At 36.9% G+C, this 21,138-nt stretch overlaps 1 protein-coding gene across 1 annotated transcript in view; it reads left to right on the forward strand.

Moving 5' to 3' along the window:
• The first annotated feature begins 844 nt into the window (after positions 1 to 844).
• GCH1 (GTP cyclohydrolase 1) overlaps positions 845 to 21,138 on the forward strand; it is an 82,806-nt gene continuing 62,512 nt past the window's right edge. The window contains exon 1 of the mRNA XM_074290761.1: positions 845 to 1,476. Coding sequence (XP_074146862.1) covers positions 1,056 to 1,476 — 421 coding nt within the window. The 5' untranslated portion in view covers positions 845 to 1,055. The remainder of the gene's footprint in view (positions 1,477 to 21,138) is intronic.

Here is a 21,138-nt window from a genome sequence, read left to right on the forward strand (position 1 = left end):
TAAAGTATTTAGAACTCTGAAGAAAATATAAGATTTTATTAATTTGATGCTAATTTTAAAAAAGACCTATACTGAAAGGGAAGAAAACTTCTATTGATATCTGAGAATGTAATCAAAGCACTTATTAATCTGGACAAAGTTTATTTGATCAATAATCTCTCACAGTTTTGCATTAACCTTCTCTGAAACTTCTAGAAACCAGAAAACACTTTGTGTTTGTTTGAAATCAAAGCACTATTGTGAAATACTTTTCTTGCGGGGCAGCCCAGTTGTTGAAGGCCAAGGAATAAGTGCTTTAAGAAAATGTTGACAGCACTCTGCCTGATGGCTAATAAATGTGCTTTAGTATTTTAGGTGCTTGATCGATGGGTAACATAAAGCTTCAATTTGAAGTGTATTTACAGTTAATCGGTCATAACGCTAATTCTAACAGAATCCACTGCCTGGAGAAAAGGTCGCCCTGGTGGCGTCAGCCATGCGAGGCAGTTTTACAATTCTTACATTGACCTATTCTTTCCCCAACCTCAATTAATCCAGACAGAAATGGGGGAAAGGCCAAACTAAGGGACTGCCTGTTTCCTCCTCTCTGATTGTGGCTCGCTGACTGCTTTCTGATCTGATTTACCTCATCCTTGAGTCCTCTTGTAAGAACTCAACCCAGTTCTTCCTAGTGGTTCCTGCCAAAGCCAACAAACAAACGCATTGGCCACCGGCACGTAGTCTTTAACCAAACACCCATCGAGGGGAAGCCCCTTTCGTTTTGTGTCTCACCCCACGCCCAGCTGTCCGCTTAGAAGAGTGGGTGGAGGCCAGGCTGGAAGCCGATGACGCACGGGCAAGCTCTGGCTAATGGGAACTATGCCCTCCTCGGACTGTATAAAGGAGGTGGACGTAGCAAGCTGGCTGTGACAGAGAAGGAACACTTCTCGGACACACACGGGCGCGCACACAAACACACAGGCGCGCACTCGGGTCAAGTATTCAAACCCTAGAAATCCTAAAGGTGCCGAAAATCCTCCAGACAAATTCGGTGGCTACACTCCCAGTAACTGGCTATGGAAGGAGTTCCAACTTCCCCTAGAACGGAACGTCCGCCGCTGCGGACTCCAGTTCCTCTTCTGCCCTCCAGGCAGATGGAGAAGGCCAATACTGCTCGCACAGCAGGGGAGAAGAAGCGGGGTGCCCAATGCAATGGGTATTCTGCTAAGGAACAATCCCGGCCAGAGCGGAAAGAATTAGAGAAAAAGCCCCGGGGTCAGGAGGAAAAGACCGCCCAGCAGGTGGACTATTGGAAGACTGAGCGGACTCGCAGCGCGGAGGATAACGAGCTGAACCTGCCCAGTCTGGCGGGCGCTTACTCCACCATTCTGCGCTCCCTGGGTGAGGATCCGGAACGGCAGGGACTGCTCAAGACCCCGTGGAGGGCGGCAACAGCCATGCAGTTCTTCACTAAGGGTTACCAGGAGACCATTGCAGGTCAGTGAGATTCTGCTAGGCTGTCTTAGTCATACCCTGGGAGAATTCATAGGTAAATGTCTCCCATTTGGGGAACTGCCAAGTCCTCCTACATAGACATACCTGCCTTTGCCGAGCCAAAGCTGGCCCAGTGAATCATACTTCTCTAGGTTCTCGATTGTCTGCCGTTCTGGTTAAGTACTAATGAACTGGAGGAAACTCCTAGGAAGGGCTATTTAAGTGAGTTCTGTGTTTTGATGGGTCGAAGAAGTGTAGAGCGTGGGAAAAAACTGAATTTAGAATCAGAAGATTTCGAATCTCAAGTTTTCCCAGTATTATGACCTTGGCTACTTAAGCAAGTCACTTTAATCTCCTTGAACTTTAATTTCGTTCTCTGTAAGTTGGGGGGAACGATGCTTTCCAATGTCATAATTCTCTTATTTTAAATATTATCCCTTTGTCCTGGGCTCAGAGTACTTCCAAGGAAATCTTCGGCTAAGCAATGAACTTTGAGATGCATGGGTCCACTCTTTATTCAGTTCTCAATCTTGGCCCCTCGCCTGTTGCCTCCTTTGCTTTCTTTAGGATCTTTTAGGTGTTAATAGCACTTTTTGAAAGGGGCACTCGATTCATTTTCCATATTGGATGAGGAAACTGTGGCTTACCACCAAGAGCCATAAACTGTCTTGGCAACCAACTAAGGAGCAGGTAACTTGGCTGGAACCTAATAGATCCACGGGTCTGAATCTACACACTTGTAAATGAAGATCAGGCTGATTGGAACCCAGAAATCAGCCAAAAATAAAATCTCTAAGGGTTCTTAACTCTTCAACCGTCCTTCTTCCACTCCTTTTCTTTTACCTCAATAGAGAAACCTTGGATTTTATGTAGGAATCTGGGCTGGTGATGTTAGGATGCATGAATATACACAGACCTAAGATGTCTTTTGAAATCACTACAAATAATTTGTTGACTTCCTGGTAGAAGGTCAGTTGCTCAATAACTTTATTATTTATTCTAACTAGAAATTTAAAGAGACAATGTAGAAGCTTTGCTGAAGTAAATAATGTTTAAAAAGTGTTGTTACTTCTTACTGTCTCCTGTGCATATTATAGGAGAGCAGTCATAATTGGCAGGGAAAAAAAAGGAGACGGGTGAAGAGAAAACTGTTGAAGCAGTTCAGAGCTGCTGATTTTTGCCTAGAAGGCCCTTGAAAGTCCATGAAACTTAGTGTGCCTAACTAGTCTTATCTATTTGTCTTCTTTTCTCTCAAATGGGTTGCTGTTTCTCTGGGTACCTTCTCTGGCTCATTTGTTCTTTCTTTTAACTCTGAAGCAATATTGATAGAGTTCATCCAGAAGAGACTTTAAGAAATTGCAATATTTAGTTGACTTATATAACTTCTCCACACCCAAAAGGAAATAGTAAACCTAAAAGGAAAATGCTACTATTTCCTAAAGACATGCAATTTTGGTTCTATTTCAAGTGTAACTTTATTGCCTTACTTTAGTGCCTGGTATCTGTAATGTTCTGACTAGCTTTCTGGAGGGCCTTCGGATCAGCCTTGGTCTCAGCAGAATAATCACCACAAGAATAATCAGGGATAAAGTCCGAAGTCTTTATTGTCTCGTTCAGTCTCCCAGTCTGAGCCAGCAGTCTCAGTCCGTCTCTATTCTTTTCCAGTCAGCCAGACAGTAAGCAGTCTGCACATCTCAATGTAATATCCTGCTTCTACAGCCCCCAAGTTGGGGTGACAAAACGTACTGTTGCTTTCTAGAGTCCCCATACAGTGATGGATTAAAATATAGTATCCAGAGTAGCTCTCTGGAGGATTTTGGGACCAGCCTTAGTCCTTGGAGTTGGTGGAAAGTGATGAAGGCAGGAGAGCCACCATGAGGATGGTCAAGTCTTCTCTCCTGTGGTTGAGTTTGTCCCCAGTTTGTATAATCTGTTACAATTAAATCAATTCATCATACTGAGTATAAGCCAATCATTATATCACTAGGGAACCATTATTTGTTGTAAGATTAAATTAATTGGGGGCAGCTAGGTGGCTCAGTGGATAGAGCACCAGCCCTGAATTCAGGAGGACCCGAGTTCAAATGTGGCCTCAGACATTTAACACTACCTAGCTGTGTGACCCTGGGCAAGTCACTTAACCCCAGCCTCAGGGAAAAAAAAAAAAAAAAAGATTAAATTAATCATACTGAACTAGAGAACTGTTAATCACCATGCTAAACTAGATAACCATTGTCTTATCAGTTCCACTAAGTTAACACTTTGTTGTAAGAATCCTTGCCTAAAGTATATTTCTCCAAAATTCTGGCCCTTTACAGGTATCATCTTCTATTTCTCCCCTAAGAAAATTGAGAGCTGCAAAATTCAGAAATTGAAGGAAGAATAGTTTGTGACAAATGTAGCTCAATGTGGTGTCTATTCACAGGGAATATTTCAATTATTTAAATTGAAAAGAGGGGGAGGTATCACATAGTAAATTGAGAGCTACCCTAAGAATCAGGAATACCTGAATTCTAGTTTCTGACATGTGCTTGCTTGTGTTATCTTTGGCAAATCATTTAACTTTATGTCACTAAAGATAATTCTCAAAGACTATTGCCCAAGAGTTACTGATTTCCATTAGTAGAGAGAATTTCCTTACCTGAAAATTCCATACCCTAATTAAATGGGATATATGTGTATGGCTTCAATCCTATCTTTTAATGAAGTAGTTTTCTTTGAAGACCTTGTGACTAGTCTCTTCTGTTTCAGTTTTTCAGAGGGAGGAAAAAAGATCTGACTTGGTGGAAAAACTGATGCTAATCAAGGGGAGGAGAATGGAAGGTATCAGAGAAAGGGAGGGGAAAGGACTGGTATACACTTGGAGCTAAAAAACCAGAAACAGACAAACAAATCTGAGGCTCTTCCTGAAGAAGAGGGAACTGATTTGAGGAAGCATCTGCTTGCCACACTTTAAGAAATGATATGATAGAGTTTCTAAAGCTAGCAGGTGGGATCTCATCCATATTAATTAGGGGAAGTAGCAAAGAGTAGAAGTGATTAGTGATTCCCTATTCAAAGATATTGAGCTAATTGTTGACCTATTAACAACAATGGAGAGAAGTTTTAAGTTAGTGGGGAATTTATCCTAGACTTAAAAGAGAACTTTTCATGCCATCAAAAAGATTGACTAATTCTCACTTCTGCTGATTGATGGGGTCCAAAGAGTATTTCTAAAAAAGAACCTCAAAAACACTCTAAAAGATTTATGAAATCTCCAGTAACAAAATGAAGACCATAGTGATGAGGTAATAGGGAACCTCAAAATGATGAGGTAACTTGAACCAAATCATGAGATAAATACCTAATAATGAGGTCTATATCTCAATAGGATTAAGTGAGGTCTAGTGGCAGGATTCGGGGTACATGGAGTCACATGGAGCTCCCCTGCAACCCCCTTAGGATTCAGTGCAAGGATACAAAGTTAAATCAGGTCTAGTGGCGGCGAGAGTCCCCTGTAAATGAATTTACAGGCCCGAAAACCTAGATGGGTAAAAGATGTTTATTGCAGGGTTTGAAAGCAAAGTTAAGGTCTGGTTAGTAAAAGGCATTAGATAGAGGTAGATATACACCGAAAGCGGCGGGGACAGAGAATCTCTGATGCAAGCATCTTGGCTGGCATCTTTCAAATCTCTGAACCAAAGATGGTTCTAGCTTTGCTCTTTTTATCTGCTTGAAGAAGTAATGGGCGGAGCTCAGGTTAATTCCTAGAAGGCCAGATTTTTGGCGGGCTTTATCCAAGCCAGCTCAGATCCAGTGGGGGGCTGGGTACAAGCCCAGACTAGTTTGACCAGATCTTGTATCAAAGTCCAAGTCCCAAAGGAAGTTGGAGATCAAACAAGGAATAACAAAGGGGCTACCGCCCTCAACAATAGAGCATGTGTTATTTTTTCCTTGCTACTGCTTATTAAATGTAAGGGATGCAAAAGAGGAAAAAAAATAAGAAATGGTATCTGAGAATGGGATTTTGATTTCTGGGATATGGCTTAAAATATATGAAATCTCATAAGTAGGGTGGAGCATTCCTGAGAACTCTTAAGAATGTATTGGCTGGTAAATTAAAGCCATTCTGAGGATCTACTTCACATTTATCAAATTGACATAGGTGACAAAAACATAAAATTACAGATATGGAAAGGGGGACTATAGGAAAAGAGCTACATTATTGTACTAGGTGGAGTTATGAGTTAGTCCAGTCATTCTAGAAGGCAGTTTAGAAAAATCACACCAAATTTATTAAATTGTGCATATCCTTTGACCCAGGGAGATCAAAGTAATTGACTCCAGAATGATCAAAGAAAGAGGAAAAGGACTCATATTTACAAAAATATTTATATCATTTCTTTTTGTGATGTCAAAGAACTAGAAACTAAGGAGGTGCCCATTAATTGGGGTATGATGAATAAATATGGTATATGAATGTAATAGATATGGAGTATAATGTAAAGATATATTATTGTACCATAGAAATACAAAAAAGCTTGGGTGAATAATTGATACAGAATTAGTGAGAAGAAAATTGCTACAATAACAACATTATAAGATAAAATTCATCAATAAATTGATCACATTAATGATCAAGAAAATAAGCAATCATGTTTCCAGAAGTTTAATTATTAATCATGCTATCTACCATCTGAAAGAAAAGTGATAGACCTAGGATGCAGCATGATACATATTTTTGATCATGGCCTATATGTCACAAAGATTTTCTTTTTCTTTTCTTTTTTTTATTTTAATTTTAATTTTGGCAATGAGGCAATTGGAATTAAGTGATTTGCACAGGATCACACAGTATAAAGTGTCTGAGGTCTGTTTTGAACTTGGGTCCTCCTGACTCCAGGGTCAGTATTTTATCTATTGTATCACCTAGCTGTCCCTTCTCTTATTTTTAATTATAGGAAGGGAAGTGGGAAGAAAAAAACAGATTTTTATTCATTAAAAAAAATTAAGATTAAAAAATGAAAAGAATGTATATGTTGAGTGTTTTGTAAATTTAATCAAAAGGGATCACTGAGTTAAAGCTGCAAGGGACCTCAGAAGTTATATAGTCCAACTAGTCTGTATTTTACAGAAAGGAAACTAAGATCTTAAGTGATTACCCAACTTTACATAGGTGTGAAATGTTAGTGTTAGAAATGTTACAAGCCCTTTATCTCTAAAATTCTTTCCACCTTGTCAGTAAAATGGGAAACAGAAATTGGCCTAAGCATCATGGAGAATAGCTGCAATGAAGAAAGAATAGCAGCTGAATGGATTATAACTTTGGTATCAGTGTACCTTATTCAAAAGAAGCAGGGTAAGTTTAAAGGTATATGTGGGTGTTGTGGATAAGCATTATGTACTTATATGAAGAAATCCAGGGACCAAAGGAAGCATGGCTGAAAACATTTGCATAAAGATAATAGAAAGAGAGGCAGCTAGGTGGTAGTGGATAGAGAGCATCAGCCTTGAAGTCAGGAGGACCTGATTTCAAATTTGACTTAGTTATTTAACACTTCCTAGCTGTGTGACCCTGAGCAAGTCACTTAACCCCAATTGTCTCAGCAAAAAAAAAAAGATAGTGGAAGAAGAAATAGCAATTTTGTCAGTGGTGTACACCACTGGACAGAAAAAGAAAAATTAGCTCTTTTCAGTCTCAACTTGGTAAGTAAGTCATAGAAGGAGCTAGAACTCAGTAATAGGCTCTGTTCTGTTTACTATTTAATTTTTTTTTTAATTCAGAATTTAAATTATATTTGGAATGAAAGAATATTGTTCTACATCTAATTTCTTCCAGATTACTTTCCTACTTTTCTAAGAGATTTCACAGCTAGTGAATCCTTACTCCAGCAGCTGGAGTGTTGGGATTATCAAATACTGTTACTCTTTGTCTGCTTCTGTTTTCTGTACCTAATTTGTTCCACTGAATGGATCTTGCCTTGTGTTTTCATAAGTAACTCAGATAAGGGCATGTTTATGAGATTTGCAGATAGCAAATCTAGGAGGGATGGCTTAATGATAATCTTATATTTCAAAAGATAGAGGACTAAGAAAGTAAAAATTCTCTATCAAGTTTTGATTGTAATTAATAGAAATTGATTTTGAAGGTGGAAATGATGGGTACTTTGTGGGAAAGGGATCATTACCTCTTAAAATTTGTGATAGAAAAAAACAAAGGAAAACTGAATGTAGACTGATATGCCCCCTAGAGTTGAGAAAAGCAGATTTTAAAGATTCAGAGAAAGATAGGTAGCATTTCCTGGACTAAAATTCTATCAAGGATATAAGCCCCGGGAGAGAAATCTCAAGGTTGAAATTCTAAAGGCACAAAAAAACCCTATTAAAATGAATAGGAAAAATGAATTTTGCCTAAAAAGACCAATTAGATGATATGGTCAATCATCAGCCATATTAGTTTATATACATCTACATACATATACACACATGTGTGTGTGTATACATATATATATATATATATATGTATACACACACACAAAGAAAACGAAACATGGTATGTTCTGCACATTAATTTCAGGAATGGTAAAACTCAGAATGAATTGATGCTATTGATATAAACTGAAAACCAAAAAGGAAAGACAACAATCAAATAAAGGATAGGTCTGCTGCTTGGGGTGGATGGAACAATACACATCAAGAGAAGGCAGAGCTAATCAATTTTTATTTTGTTTATTTTGTTTTCTCTGCCAAAGAGGATGATCTCTGTTTTTGAAATGACAAAATAAATATGTGTGAGGAGTGGTTGGTATCCAAAATAAATCCGAATATTTTAAATACAAAAAATATAAAAATAAATACGCACTTTTCTTAATGAAATCAAGCCATCTTGCCCAAATAAATTACATCCTTGAGTACTAAGAAAATTAGCAAATGGGATTACCACAACAGTAATATTTAAAAGATTATATAAAATAGGAGTGGTAACTAATGGCAAAAGAAACCTTAAATTTTTTTTTATCTTGTAATCCTAATTTTTTTAGGAAAAGAGCAGAATCTACAAACCATAGTTTGCTTAGTGAACTTGACCAAAATTTTGCCAATAATGAAAGAGAAAGCAAACATCTAGCAAAGAAAGCACCAATTACAAAAAGTGAGAAAGACTTCCTTAAGGATAAGTCATACTAGACTAATTTTTTTTTGGACAGTGGTAACTAAACTAGTAGATCATGTATATATTTTGTATATTATGTATATAATTTACCTAGATTTTAGCAAAATCATGATAAATTAGCTTAACCTATCTTGTGTCTCTATAACATATAGGAGTTGTATGATCCTAGATTTTTCAGTCTACTAGGCACTATAGGCCTAAGGGCCAAATTCAGCCTTTTTGCTATTCTTAGCTCTTGGGCTGTACAAAATCAAATATGAACAGTTACCCCATCCCATAGTACAACCTCTTCTAAGACTAAGTTAATAGAAAAACTGCTGACCTGTATTGGTAGAGAGTTTCCTTAGCTGAGAGTTCTATTTATCAATGAAATCTTAAACAGCCTATTTTTTTTTAGAAAAGATGAAGAAATGTGGACTAGAGACTTATACAATTAGATAAACTTGATTTTGGGCTGAAAGAATTCATTAGAGCTCTTTGATTAAACTTTGGGGAACTTGTCTAATGGTAATCAAACTCACAGAAGAGTGATGTAACTCAGAATACCAATATGGTAATTTGTCATGTTCACATCTCATACACTGCTGTGGACCTATTCAAAAACCTAATAAATATCTGTTGAATTTTAATATTGTTGATCTACAGTCAAATCAAAGTATCTCAGGGCTGCTTGAGTCCCCTCTTAGTCAAATTTTTGTTGTTCAGTTATTTTACTCTTATACAACTTTTCTGACCCCATTTGGGATTTTCTTGGCAAAGATAGTGAAGTGATTTGCCATTTCCTTCTCTAGCTCATTTTACAGATGAGGAAACTGAGGCAGACAAGGTTAAGTGACTTGTCCAAGATCACATAGCTAATAAGTGTGTAAGCCCAAATTTGAACTCTGGTAGATGTCTTCCTGCGTTCAGGATTGACATTCTACTCCACTATCTAGCTAACTTATCTTAGAATGGTATCAGAAGAAAAGAGAAGACAATGGTTTTAAGGTATATGTTGAGTTATATCAGAACTTATGATTACCGTCTCATAATAGTATAAATTTTGTACTGAAAAGGACATAATAGATTATCTGATTTTTATTTTTCTGATTAGGAAATTGTAGAAAGGTTAAGTGCCTTGTCTGAAGTCACATATGTGGGATGGGACACCTAGGCAGCCCGGTGGATAGAGCATTAACTCTAGTGTTGGAGGACATGAGTTTAAATCTGACCTCAGATACTTACTAGTTGTATGACTAGTCATTTGATCCTGTTTGCCTCAGTTCTTCTTCCCTTCCCTTCAAAATAAAGTTACCTAGGGAGCATAAAGCAAACCTTGGATTTGCCCCTAGAATTTTAGATTTCACATTTCCATAGAACTAAGGGCAGATTAAAAATCTTAAATGGAGGAAATTCAATGGACCACATACCCATCCATTCTCATTATACCATTGGTAGAAAAAACTCCAAATATCTCAAAACACTTAACTAGGATATAAGTCTATGTAGATTGCTTATTTTATTATTCTGATCAGTTACTATTAAACATAAGAGAATGAATTCTTGCTTTCATATATCATTAGAAGTCTATGGATTCAACTTTACTTTTTACTTTACTTTTTCATGGTTTATTTTTTTATTTTAAAATTTTTATTGAGGCTTTTTATTTTCAAAACATATGCAAGGATAATTTTTCAAATTGACCCTTGCAAAACCTTGTGTTCCAATTTTTCCCTTCATTCCCCCAAGCCCTGCCCTAGATGGCAAGTAATCTAATATATGTTAAACATGGTAAAAATATATGTTAATCCAATATAGGCATACGTATTTATACAATTATTTTGCTACACAAGAAAAATCAAATCAAAAAGGAGAAAAAATGTGAAAGAAAATAAATTGAAGCAAACAACAACAAAAGAAATGAAAAATGCTTTGTTGTGATTCACATTCAGTTCCCGCAGTCCTCTCTCTCTTAGGTGTAGATGGCTCTCTTCATCACAAGATCATTGGAATTGACCTCAATCATCTCATTGTTGAGAAGAGCCACATCCATCAGAATTGATCATCATATAATCTTGCTGTTGCAGTGTACAGTGATCTACAGTGTTCTCCTGGTTCTGTTCATTTCACTCAGCATCAGTTCATGTATGTCTCTCCAGGCCTCTCTGAAATCATCCTGCTGGTCATTTCTTACAGAACAAAACGCTGTTCCATAATACTCATATACCATTATTTAGCCATTCTCCAACTAACAGGCATCCACTCAGTTTCCAGTTATTTGCCACTATAAAAGGGTTGGCACAAACATTTTTGCACAGGTGGGGGTCCCTTTCCCTCCTTTAAGATCTCTTTGGGATATAAGCCCAGTAGTAACACTGCTGGGTCAAAGGGTATGCACAGTTTGATAGCTCTTTGAGCATAGTTCCAAATTGCTCTCCAGAATATTTGAATCCATTTACAGTTCTGCCAACAATGCATTAGTGTGCCAGTTTTCCCATATTCCCTCCAACATTCATCATTATCTTTTCGGTCATCTTAGCCAATTTGAGAGGGGTGTGTTGTCTTAATTTTCATTTCTCTGATCAAAGTGATTTAGAGTACCTTTTCATATGATTAGAAATGGTTTTAATTTCTTCATCTCAAAATTGTCTGTTCATATCCTTTGACCACTTATCAATTGGAGAATGGTTGATTTTACCCTTAATTTAATACATGCTTTACACCAGGTGACTCTTCCACCTTAAACTATTGATACCAATTAATTCTTATTGCATCTTTCATCCAGACTGTTCCAAACATTTGTGCTTTTCTCACATATTTCACTAATCATTCCCCAAATACAGAGATAAATGACCTTTCACTGAGAAAACTGAGACCATCAACTGTCAGCCTCAGTTCTTTCTCTTCCTCCATCCCCCTTCCCATCAAAGCTAAGGCTGTTTCTCTTTCCCAGAAGTGGTTCCCTTATTCTTTTGTAAAACTAATTACTTCACCCATGTAATTAACCTCATCTCCTGTCACCTATTCTAAATCTTTGTTTCTTTGTTCTTCTGTTTGTTTTGTACAATTCTCTTCACTCCTTCAGCATGATCATGTCTAATATTAAAATTTTCTTTTCAAAAACTTTCTTCTTTCTATCCTTTGGATATCTTCTCATAATTCTTTACTTTCACTGCTAAATTTTTTGAAAAGTTTATGCTAAGGGACAGTTAAGTGGCATAGTGGATAGAGCACCAGCCCTGCAGTCAGGAGGACCTGAGTTCAAATGGCCTCAGACACTTATCCCTTCCTGGCTGTGTAACCCTGGGCAAGTCACTTAACCCCAGTTGCCTCAGGGGAAAAAAAGTCTATGCTGGATGCCTTTATTATCCTTGTGCCCCTTTAACCTCCTTTCAATCTGGCTTTGATTCCTATAACTCTGTTAAAACTATTCTCTCAAAGGTCATAATGACTTCCTAAATGCTATATCCAGTGGCCTTGTTCTTATTCTCCTGGATCTTTCAGAAACATTTGATGATTTTATGATTAAAATATGAAATAGTGATGTTTAATATCATAGAAACCAAGGAAAGGATATAAAAAGATGAAAACAAGAAACAAGAAGAAACCTTAAATAACTTCTAGTTTTCTTTCATAAGTTTTTTTTCATAAGAAACCGATGCCCAGAGATATTAAATGACTCAGACAGGATAACCTGGAGCCCAAATTCAAACCTAGTTTAAACTTCAACTCTGCTTTTCTTTATACTACATTTATTCATCCCACCATTTGTGATCTCTACCTTCTCTGTCTGGGCTCTAATATCTCCACTATCTTTTGAATACTTAAGTTTATTGTTCTGGATTCTTACTAGCTTTTATGCTCTTTTAGGGAAAGGACTGTATTTATCTTTGTATTCCACAATGCCAATCACACTGATGTTTGTAGGAAGCATGTGGAAGTTACTTCTTAAATTTCTCATTTGAATATGTCTTATGACTATAACTGTTCTTGAGTTGGCTCTTTCATCCTATTCTTTAAGATTAGTATAGGTCAAGTTTTTGTTTGTTTCTATAGAGAGGCAGGTAAAATCCCCCTCTTTGTGCATTTCTTCTGAGATTACCATCCATTTATGTTCATTGTGTAGTTGCATAAGTGGTACTGTGAATAAAACAAAAACCAAGTTAAGTACTGCATTAGATATTTACTGGTTGTGTGATCCTAGATAATCACATAAAATGAAGGTAATAATAGTCCCTACTTCCCACAGTTTTTGTAAAGATCAAATTAATATATGTAAAGAAGCACTTTGCAAATGTTAAAAAGCTATGTAAATCCGATTATTATTAATATTATAAATATGCCAATTAAATTAATTTATAATGGGGTATATATTATCATGTCTTCTATGCCCATAATTGTTTGCATATGAATTATAAGGTAAGCTGAGTGCTGTGGAATCAATTCTTTAAAGTTGTGGTAGTAGAAAAGGCTTTTGAGAATCCCTTTGGAAAACGTGGAGATCAAATCAGTCAACATTTAAATAGATTAATTCAGACTATTCATTGGAAGATTACATACTGTTTTTGTTGATTGTTTAGTGCCTGACTCTTTGGGATTTTCTTGGCTGATACTAGAGTCATTGGTCATTTCCTTCTCCAGCTCTAACTGAAGTAATCAGGATTACATAGCTAATGAGGTCAAATTTGAACTCACTAGGATAAGTCTGACTAACTCTAGATTTGGCACTGTATGCACTACATTGCCCTTCAGACAACTGAAGCTTAAATACTTTGGCCACATAATGAGAAGACAGAGACTGTCTCATCAGGACACAAGATCCTGATGTTGTGAAAGACTGAAGGCACATGGGGGAGAGGATGGTAGAAGCTAAGATAGATAGTGTCATGGAAGCAATGAATAAGTCATCTACTTCCCAAGGAAGAACTGATGAAGTTTGAATACAGATTGAAGCATATTATTTTTCACTTACCTCACAAGGTATATGGATCATATGAGGATCAAATGCAATAATATATATAAAGTGCTTTGCAAGTCTTAAAGCATTATAAGAATATTTTCCATTATTATTATGATCGATTTCATGATGCCATCATAGTAAAAACAGTAATTTACTTAAAATAGAAAATATTGTGAAGTCATCAGCAAGCATCCTTAGTACCTATGGTCCCAAGCAAATTGCTTTCCTTCACTTCCAATTGTATACAGATAAAGGCTTGTGAGTCTAACCAAGCTGTGGCTTTGTGACCTGGTTCAAGACAAGGCCAGTCTAAGGAAGCTAGAATCATTAGGACAAAAACTTATCCATTATCACAGAAATGCATAGGACGGGAGAACTCATTTGCACAATGGGTTTCTCACAAAAATGTTTTCAAGTAAATAAAATATGCAAGATTAAAAAGGAAACCAATATTTATATTGAAGTTATTATGTAACTTTCCCCATCCAAATTTCTATTCATCCACTAGTCAGAGGTATAAGTAAAGATTCCTTGTACTAAAGTAGTAGGGACTTATTGAGTTACCTTCCTCTATTTGTCTTTATATTTTAAGAGGAGATCATTAAAGATAAAATGTAAGACACCATTGAAGGCCTTTTTTGTGGGGAGTGGCTTGGGAAGCTTCCTTAAATGACATCATGTGGACAGATGTCTACTCTGCTTTTGTGGAATTTTGGCATTAATTAAAATGACATTTTATTACAAACTACCTAAGAAAGATTCAAACAGAGTAAGTATGAGAAAGTTTATAATGGAGAGGAAAGTATTGCAGGAAAGACTTCATGGATGATGTGGTAATGGAAATGTACTTTAGAAGATTTATTTAGAAAGTTTTGGATTGTACTAACATTTAAAAAAAGTATCAAAATCCAGTATCCAAAATCCAATCTTTCTGCTTACTTTTAAAAATTTTCATTAAGACACTAGCCATTCATATTATATGGAACTGCTTTATGTATGATGTAGACCTATATTAGAGATTACATTTTCATGTTTTTTATTTACTTTTCCCAGCTTCTCTGTTTTTAATGTATTTTCTTTGGCTAGAATGTCTTATGTTAATTTTTACTTAAGTGAATTCCAGATCAAGATCTCCTTCTGACCTTTGTCATTTATTTTTCACAGAGCTTTCAGCATAGCTTAATCCAAGAGCCTTCTTATTTTTATCTGCCTGTGATAATAAAGCTAGCAGGAAGGATCACATTTATTTTTGAGCCATTGTTTGACTAGGTCATTTTAAGTCATGAGGACTTTCCTTTTTGCTTTCCTTCTTGATTAGTGGTGTCAAACTCAAATAGAAATGTGGGCCATTACAAGGATTCCCATGGGCTACATGTTAATATACATTTAAATGTAGTAGTATATATAATTGTATTTTTAAAAAAATTTCTAAATTACATTTTAATTTGATAAGCATACCACTTGAGAGTATTTTAGATTGTATGCTGTGATCTGGGTGTTTGATTTCTCTGATATGCTTTGTGTTCTCTGAGGTGATAATGATGAGGTTTAGCTTTTGGGGTTCCCTTTAGTAGGGAATCAGATGATAAGGTTTAGATTTAGGGAACCAAAATGAGATTAGCATTTCTGGTGGTCAGGGATATGATATGATAAGGTCTAATGGCAAGTTCAGGGTTCAGGGAACCAAATGGAGAGGTTCGGCTCCCCTGCACCCCCTTGGGAGTTGGTGCAAATGTAGGGAGTTTGGGGAACCCCCTTCTGGGGACACAGGGATTCTCTGTAAAGGAATTTACAAACCCCAAAACCTAGATTGATAAAAGAGGTTTATTATAGGGATTGGGAAGTAAGGTTAGAAATCTTGACAGAGAGGCATAAAGTTTCCTTAGGGAAATGGGTGAGGGTAAAGAGAGGGTAGAGCATTAGAAAAGAAGATTATTCCAGTGGACAGAGGCCTCCTTGGTATAGCATAGTATGTTTAGAACCTCTGCAAAGAAATGAGTTTTTAATTGCCATTTTTATAAGGAGGTCTTTGGCAGCTAGTGAGGCCTGCTCCCCCTCCCAAAGAAGCTGGTGGGTGGAGTTGAATTGAATAGAATATCTTTAATTGAATAGGATTGGAATTCTTTTAGTTCAGAACTGAACCAACCCCATCTAGATAACTGAATGAAGCTGTTTGTTTCCCTTGGGTGGGGTCCCTCTCTGAGGCAGAGTTGAAGATTTTCTCCTTCAAGGAGTTTTAGAGATTTTTGGGGTTACTTCTTCAATAAGTGATTGAGAAATGCATAGTTTAAGAAAAAATCCATTATCTGTACTTCTGAGCAGTAATTCAAAAGAGTTTAAGCTTTATTTAACTATCAGTTAAAACAAACTTTGTAGTTGGATCAAATTATTTTAAAGAATTTTTTTTTTTTTTGGTCTGTGTCTTGTACCACATGAATAATACGGAATTATGTGCATGATTATGTAACTTATATTAAATTTCTTACTGTTTAAGGGAGAGGAGAAGTGAGGGAAGAAGGGAGAAAATTTTAGTATTTTATTCTTTCCAGTTGCATATAAAGACAATTTTTTAAACATTTATTTTATTATGTTTGGAAGAATTGCATGTTTAACCTATATCAGATTGTCTTGGGGAAGGGATGTTGGGGAGGAGAGGGAAAAATTTGGGAAAACAAGGTTTTGCAAAGGTGAATGTTGAAAATTATCTTTGCATGTATTTGTAAAAATAAAAAAATAAAATACCATTAAGAATAAAAAAAATCCCTAAAAACATTTTTAAATTAGGGAAAATTAAAGGGAAAAAATGAGGAAAGTGAAAATATTATCAATATTTTCAAATAAATTAATCTGCATTCAGATTCAAGACTCCATCATTTCTTTCTCTAAATGTAGATGAAAATTTTCCATCATGTGATTTTTGGAATTATCTTGGATTATTGTATTGCTAAGTCATTTATAGTTGAATGTCATAGCCATTCAGTGTTGATGCTGTTTATAGTGTTGTCCTTATGATAAAGTCTGGAAAGGAGATAGTTTAAGATCAAAAGAGATAGGCCAAATACCAGCAGGAAATTCCTTATTGGGAGAGGGGGAAGGAGATAACAACAGAGAATTCCTGTCTTATTTACAAAACTCCCTGGAACCTCCTTATATCACTGCATCTGAATGACTGTGCTCATGTTTAATACAGAGTCCTCAAAAATCTATTCTTTGCAAAATTGGCCTTGTACTTTGCAGCCATTTTGCCCGCTGACCCTTAGGTGTTTCCATTCTAATCAATAAAAACTTTGTTTCCACACTGCATTGAGTAGAGAAATTCATTTGCTAAAGGACCCCGCCCTTTGGGACTTTGGGAAGGAGAGAGATAATTAGACATCCCAAAAGGAATTGACCTATCTCGGTTTAGAACCTCAGTTTAGGAAATGGTGAGGGGTCACCATTTAATAAAAAAACTGGAAAGAGCTCTAGAGAAAATCAAAGTTTATTTTACAATCTCGGGGGAAGGGCATCCCACCCTTCAAGCAGACAATTGAAGAGAGGAAGCGCCTCCTGTGGGCAGGACAGCACCTTTAATCCCTAATGCAAAACACCCCCTCCCACCACTGACTCTCATTGACTGAGAGTCTTACATTCTAAACTCGAGATCTACCCATGAATTGAACTTGACCAATAAGTACATAGTTGTCCATATTTGGCTGAAATAAGGAGGAGATATCATGAGAGGGGAACGCAATTATGCCCTTGACTCGGATGTTCAGAGTCCTTCAGGCCTACTCAAACTCTGAAGTAGAGGAAGCCTTACTCGATTTTCACAACTGTCTTGAAAGATCTCACCTCATCTCATTCAGTCCCTCCTCTTATTTTGTACACTGAAATCTCTTCAAATTTTTGTAACATAATCTCACATTCCCTATGAATTCCTCACTTCCTTCTGGTTCCTATTGGCCTTGGGCCACTGGCTCCACCCTTGCCCTTTTAATAACATCCATCTAACAGACCCTTCAGCTTTCTCTTCCAACCTGATCATTCCAGATAATGAGTTTTGGACAATTCTGGTTATTAATCTGATCAAACAAGGGATGCAGATAGGGAGTAATATAACACCACTAAGGGCTAGAAGGCCAAGCCAAAGGAGCTGCTTCCACCAGCTTCTCAAACAAGGACCACCAAGAAGTATTGAACAGTGAGGTCCACATCTGTACAGGAAACACAAGCAAGTTTCCTAATGTTCTTAGTGATCTCTCTTACTAGATTTCCATGTCATTTGGCCTTGGTCCAATATAACAAATCCCTGTCCAATTAAGAGGTAGGTGAGTATAGACAGTTAAACCACAGATCCAATAATCACCCTTTAGAGCAATTTGTTCCCTTGAAAATATGTAAAAGGGTCTCCCATCCCTAGGGGGCCTCCCCCCCACAAAGATGACATAATGACATTTCCATAAACCTTCCGAGTTCTCAACTGCTTCAAGAGTTGAGGCCTTCTCTTTTCCTTCTGAGTAAAACTGGGAGAGGGTAGACTGGGGGAAGTACAGTTATCAAGGCCATTATATGAGAAATCTCCTGGTCTCCAGCTCCCTTGGCCTCCTCATCTGCTAATCTATTTCCCTTTACCTCAAAAGAACTTCCCATCTCATGTCCCTTTACATGTTACTGCTACATTCCAGAATGTTTTCCAGTACCTCTTTTCTCCCAAATCCATGCATCACACCCCAGGCATATCTCAAATCAATGTGTGTGTATGTATATATCTAGTCCCATCCTGGTCCCGCAATAATTTCAACCCTTGATTTAAAGCATACAATTCACAAGTTTGAGCCGACCAATGGGCAGGTAGACTGCCCTTGGTAACAGTGGAAGTTCTAGCAAACCCATTTCTTTTTCCCATTTACCATCCTAGAAGAACCATACATAAATTCTAAACAAATATTTATCATAACCTTGTGTTGATAACAATAAGGAATTTGTCCCAATGAATTTATATCCAAGTAGGTCTTTCATAAGTGAACATTATTCATGCAAATCAGTTTGTTTTTAAAAACACCCAATGCAAAGAGTTTTGATAAGAGATTCCCATTAACTTGTAATGGGAGAGGCATTCTGCTATTCTGAAACATAAGATCTTATCAAGTATTCTGATAAAGATGCAGGTTTTTTTTTTGCAGAACTAAGAGGCAGGAGAACTGAGGCAGGACTGAGTCAGGATAATTAGGGAAACTGAGTCAGGGAGGTAAGCAAAGAGTAAATAGTTTCCAATTCGGCCTGAACTGAAATAAGACATCAGTTTTTCCCAATTTTCTGACCAGTTGAACTCTCAGTTTCCTTTCCCTCCCCCCCAGTTTACAGAAATTATCAGATTATACATAACAGACTAGTAAATTTCCCGAAATAGCAATAGTTCTGTTCTCCAGGGGACAAAAAGGAAGCAGGATTAAGATTATGATCTTGGATTATAGATCATTCTTTTCTAATAGTATTGCCTCATGTTTCAGCATTCTGGAATCTGTGAGCCATCTCCCAGTCCTCTTGATTTAATATTGTTCTAACTTGAATACCCCTTCATTTCATTTTCTCTGCATATTTAATAGGGGATTGTTTGAGTATCAAAAGTTCTTTCCATGTAGCCCCCCACCATGATCATGCAAAACATGAAAAATGCATCTGAATAGAGATCTATAGTGAGGAGTCTAGGATTGGGGTTCCAGAGATTGCCAGCTTTGTCTCAAAAAGGCAAAGTGGGAGCGGTCCTAGTACTGTATATCTCACTGACCACTTGGCTCTGATTACAAACATAAGAGGAAAAACCAGGGGCATGATTTATTTAAGGCAATTTTACTTCAGGTAGCTGTCCTAATTTTTAACCATCCCACCTCCAGATGGTAGAGTTTAACGACCTATGCAAATAGTTATACCTGAATTCAAAACTCCAAGTAAATATTAGCTACAGTCCCAAAAGATTTTATCTCCTACAGCAATTATCATTAATCAAGGCTTCAGGTGAATCTAGTTCTCAAGAATCACAGTAAAGATTCATCCTAGAAAGTTCACAGATTATACAGTTTATCTTTCATAAAGTAGATGGTTCTAGGTTTAACATTACAGATTATTTTGCCTTCAAAATACTCAATACAAAGAAAAATTCTAAATCTCATGTTGTCCATCCCGTTTCCACAGAAAAGAAACTTTCAGATCTTTCAGATTTAACATTAATACTCTCTTCATTCTGAAAAGGATTAAAATTTTTGCAAATAATCCTATCAAATTATCAGATCAGATTAAAATAATCTTTAAACAAGGAGACTATCACACAGGTAAATAAACATTAAATAATTTGCTTTAGTCAGATGAGATCTTAGTAGAAATGAATTGCTTTCAGAAAACTTACAGTTCCAACTCCTTAGAACAGCTATAGACTTGAAAAATAAAAATAAAATATTCAGTTATTAACACCATATAAATGTAGGCTGTTCCTTTAAACAATAGAAATAATTAATATCTAAATCAGCAAGGAGGTGTAGTTATTTAAAAAAAAAAAAACACACTGTACTTAATGGGAGGAGGGATTAGAACACCTGACATGTTCCCTCTCCACATGGTCACCCTTCCCCCACACTACCATGCTTCCCGACCCAATATATCATAGCTCCATTTAAACTATTAATTACTTTTGCAAATCAATCTTTCTTGTCCCGTCTTTAAGTAAATATATATGTATATATTTTTAAACTTTACACTTCAATGTTCAAAAGTAAGTGACCCAAATTTCATAAAACTTCACATGCCTAACAGAGCTGACAAATACTTAAGGCAGAGCTCAGGTACAAATTACCCAATACCTCTAGAAAATAACATATCATCTAAGTAGGGAGATACAACCACAACCCTCCCCTAAGTAAGCTACCGGCATTTTGTTTTAATGACCTATATTTTAATTTAAAATCCTGTACACAGCTTTAAATTCCCAATAATATAAAACTACTTTGCCATCATATTTAAAACAATGAATTTCACTAAATAGCAGTTACTTTCCCCTGGCCCACGTGGCCTTGCTGCAGTCAGGACACGTGGGAGGAAAAGGAAAGAAGCCACCATCTTCACTGGCTCAATCCCACATACTTCCCGATGTACAGGGATATTGATCCCAAATGGGATCTACTAAGGGGTATTTCTGGTCAGCTGAGACTACCCCTGCTTCAAAATAGACATATTTCTCCTCCCCACCCTAAGGCTCCTAGAAGGGCTAATGGAATTAATCCTCTCAGGTACACCGTTTAATCCTTTAGGCACTCCCAGTCTGCAACAAAACAACAATATCTTATCATCTTTTTCTTGCCTTTTTTTTTTTTTCCCCCTCATATTTTGGCAGTTTGTTCCAATTACTTAATTTATCTCCCAAGGGACTATCTACCGGTATTTTCTGATATTTTTCCTCATTTCTCTCTGGGAGGGCTGGCTGGGACTAGGCCAGACCCATTGAATTTGGAAGGAGTTTAATAAACTCCTAAACGCCCAAACACGCTAACCGTCACCGGTTAACTCCAGTCACCCAGAAAGGCCTAGCCTGTCTTCCTGTCCA

Source organism: Sminthopsis crassicaudata, chromosome 2, assembly GCF_048593235.1.
Source record: "Sminthopsis crassicaudata isolate SCR6 chromosome 2, ASM4859323v1, whole genome shotgun sequence".
NCBI classification, from domain to species: domain Eukaryota; kingdom Metazoa; phylum Chordata; class Mammalia; order Dasyuromorphia; family Dasyuridae; genus Sminthopsis; species Sminthopsis crassicaudata.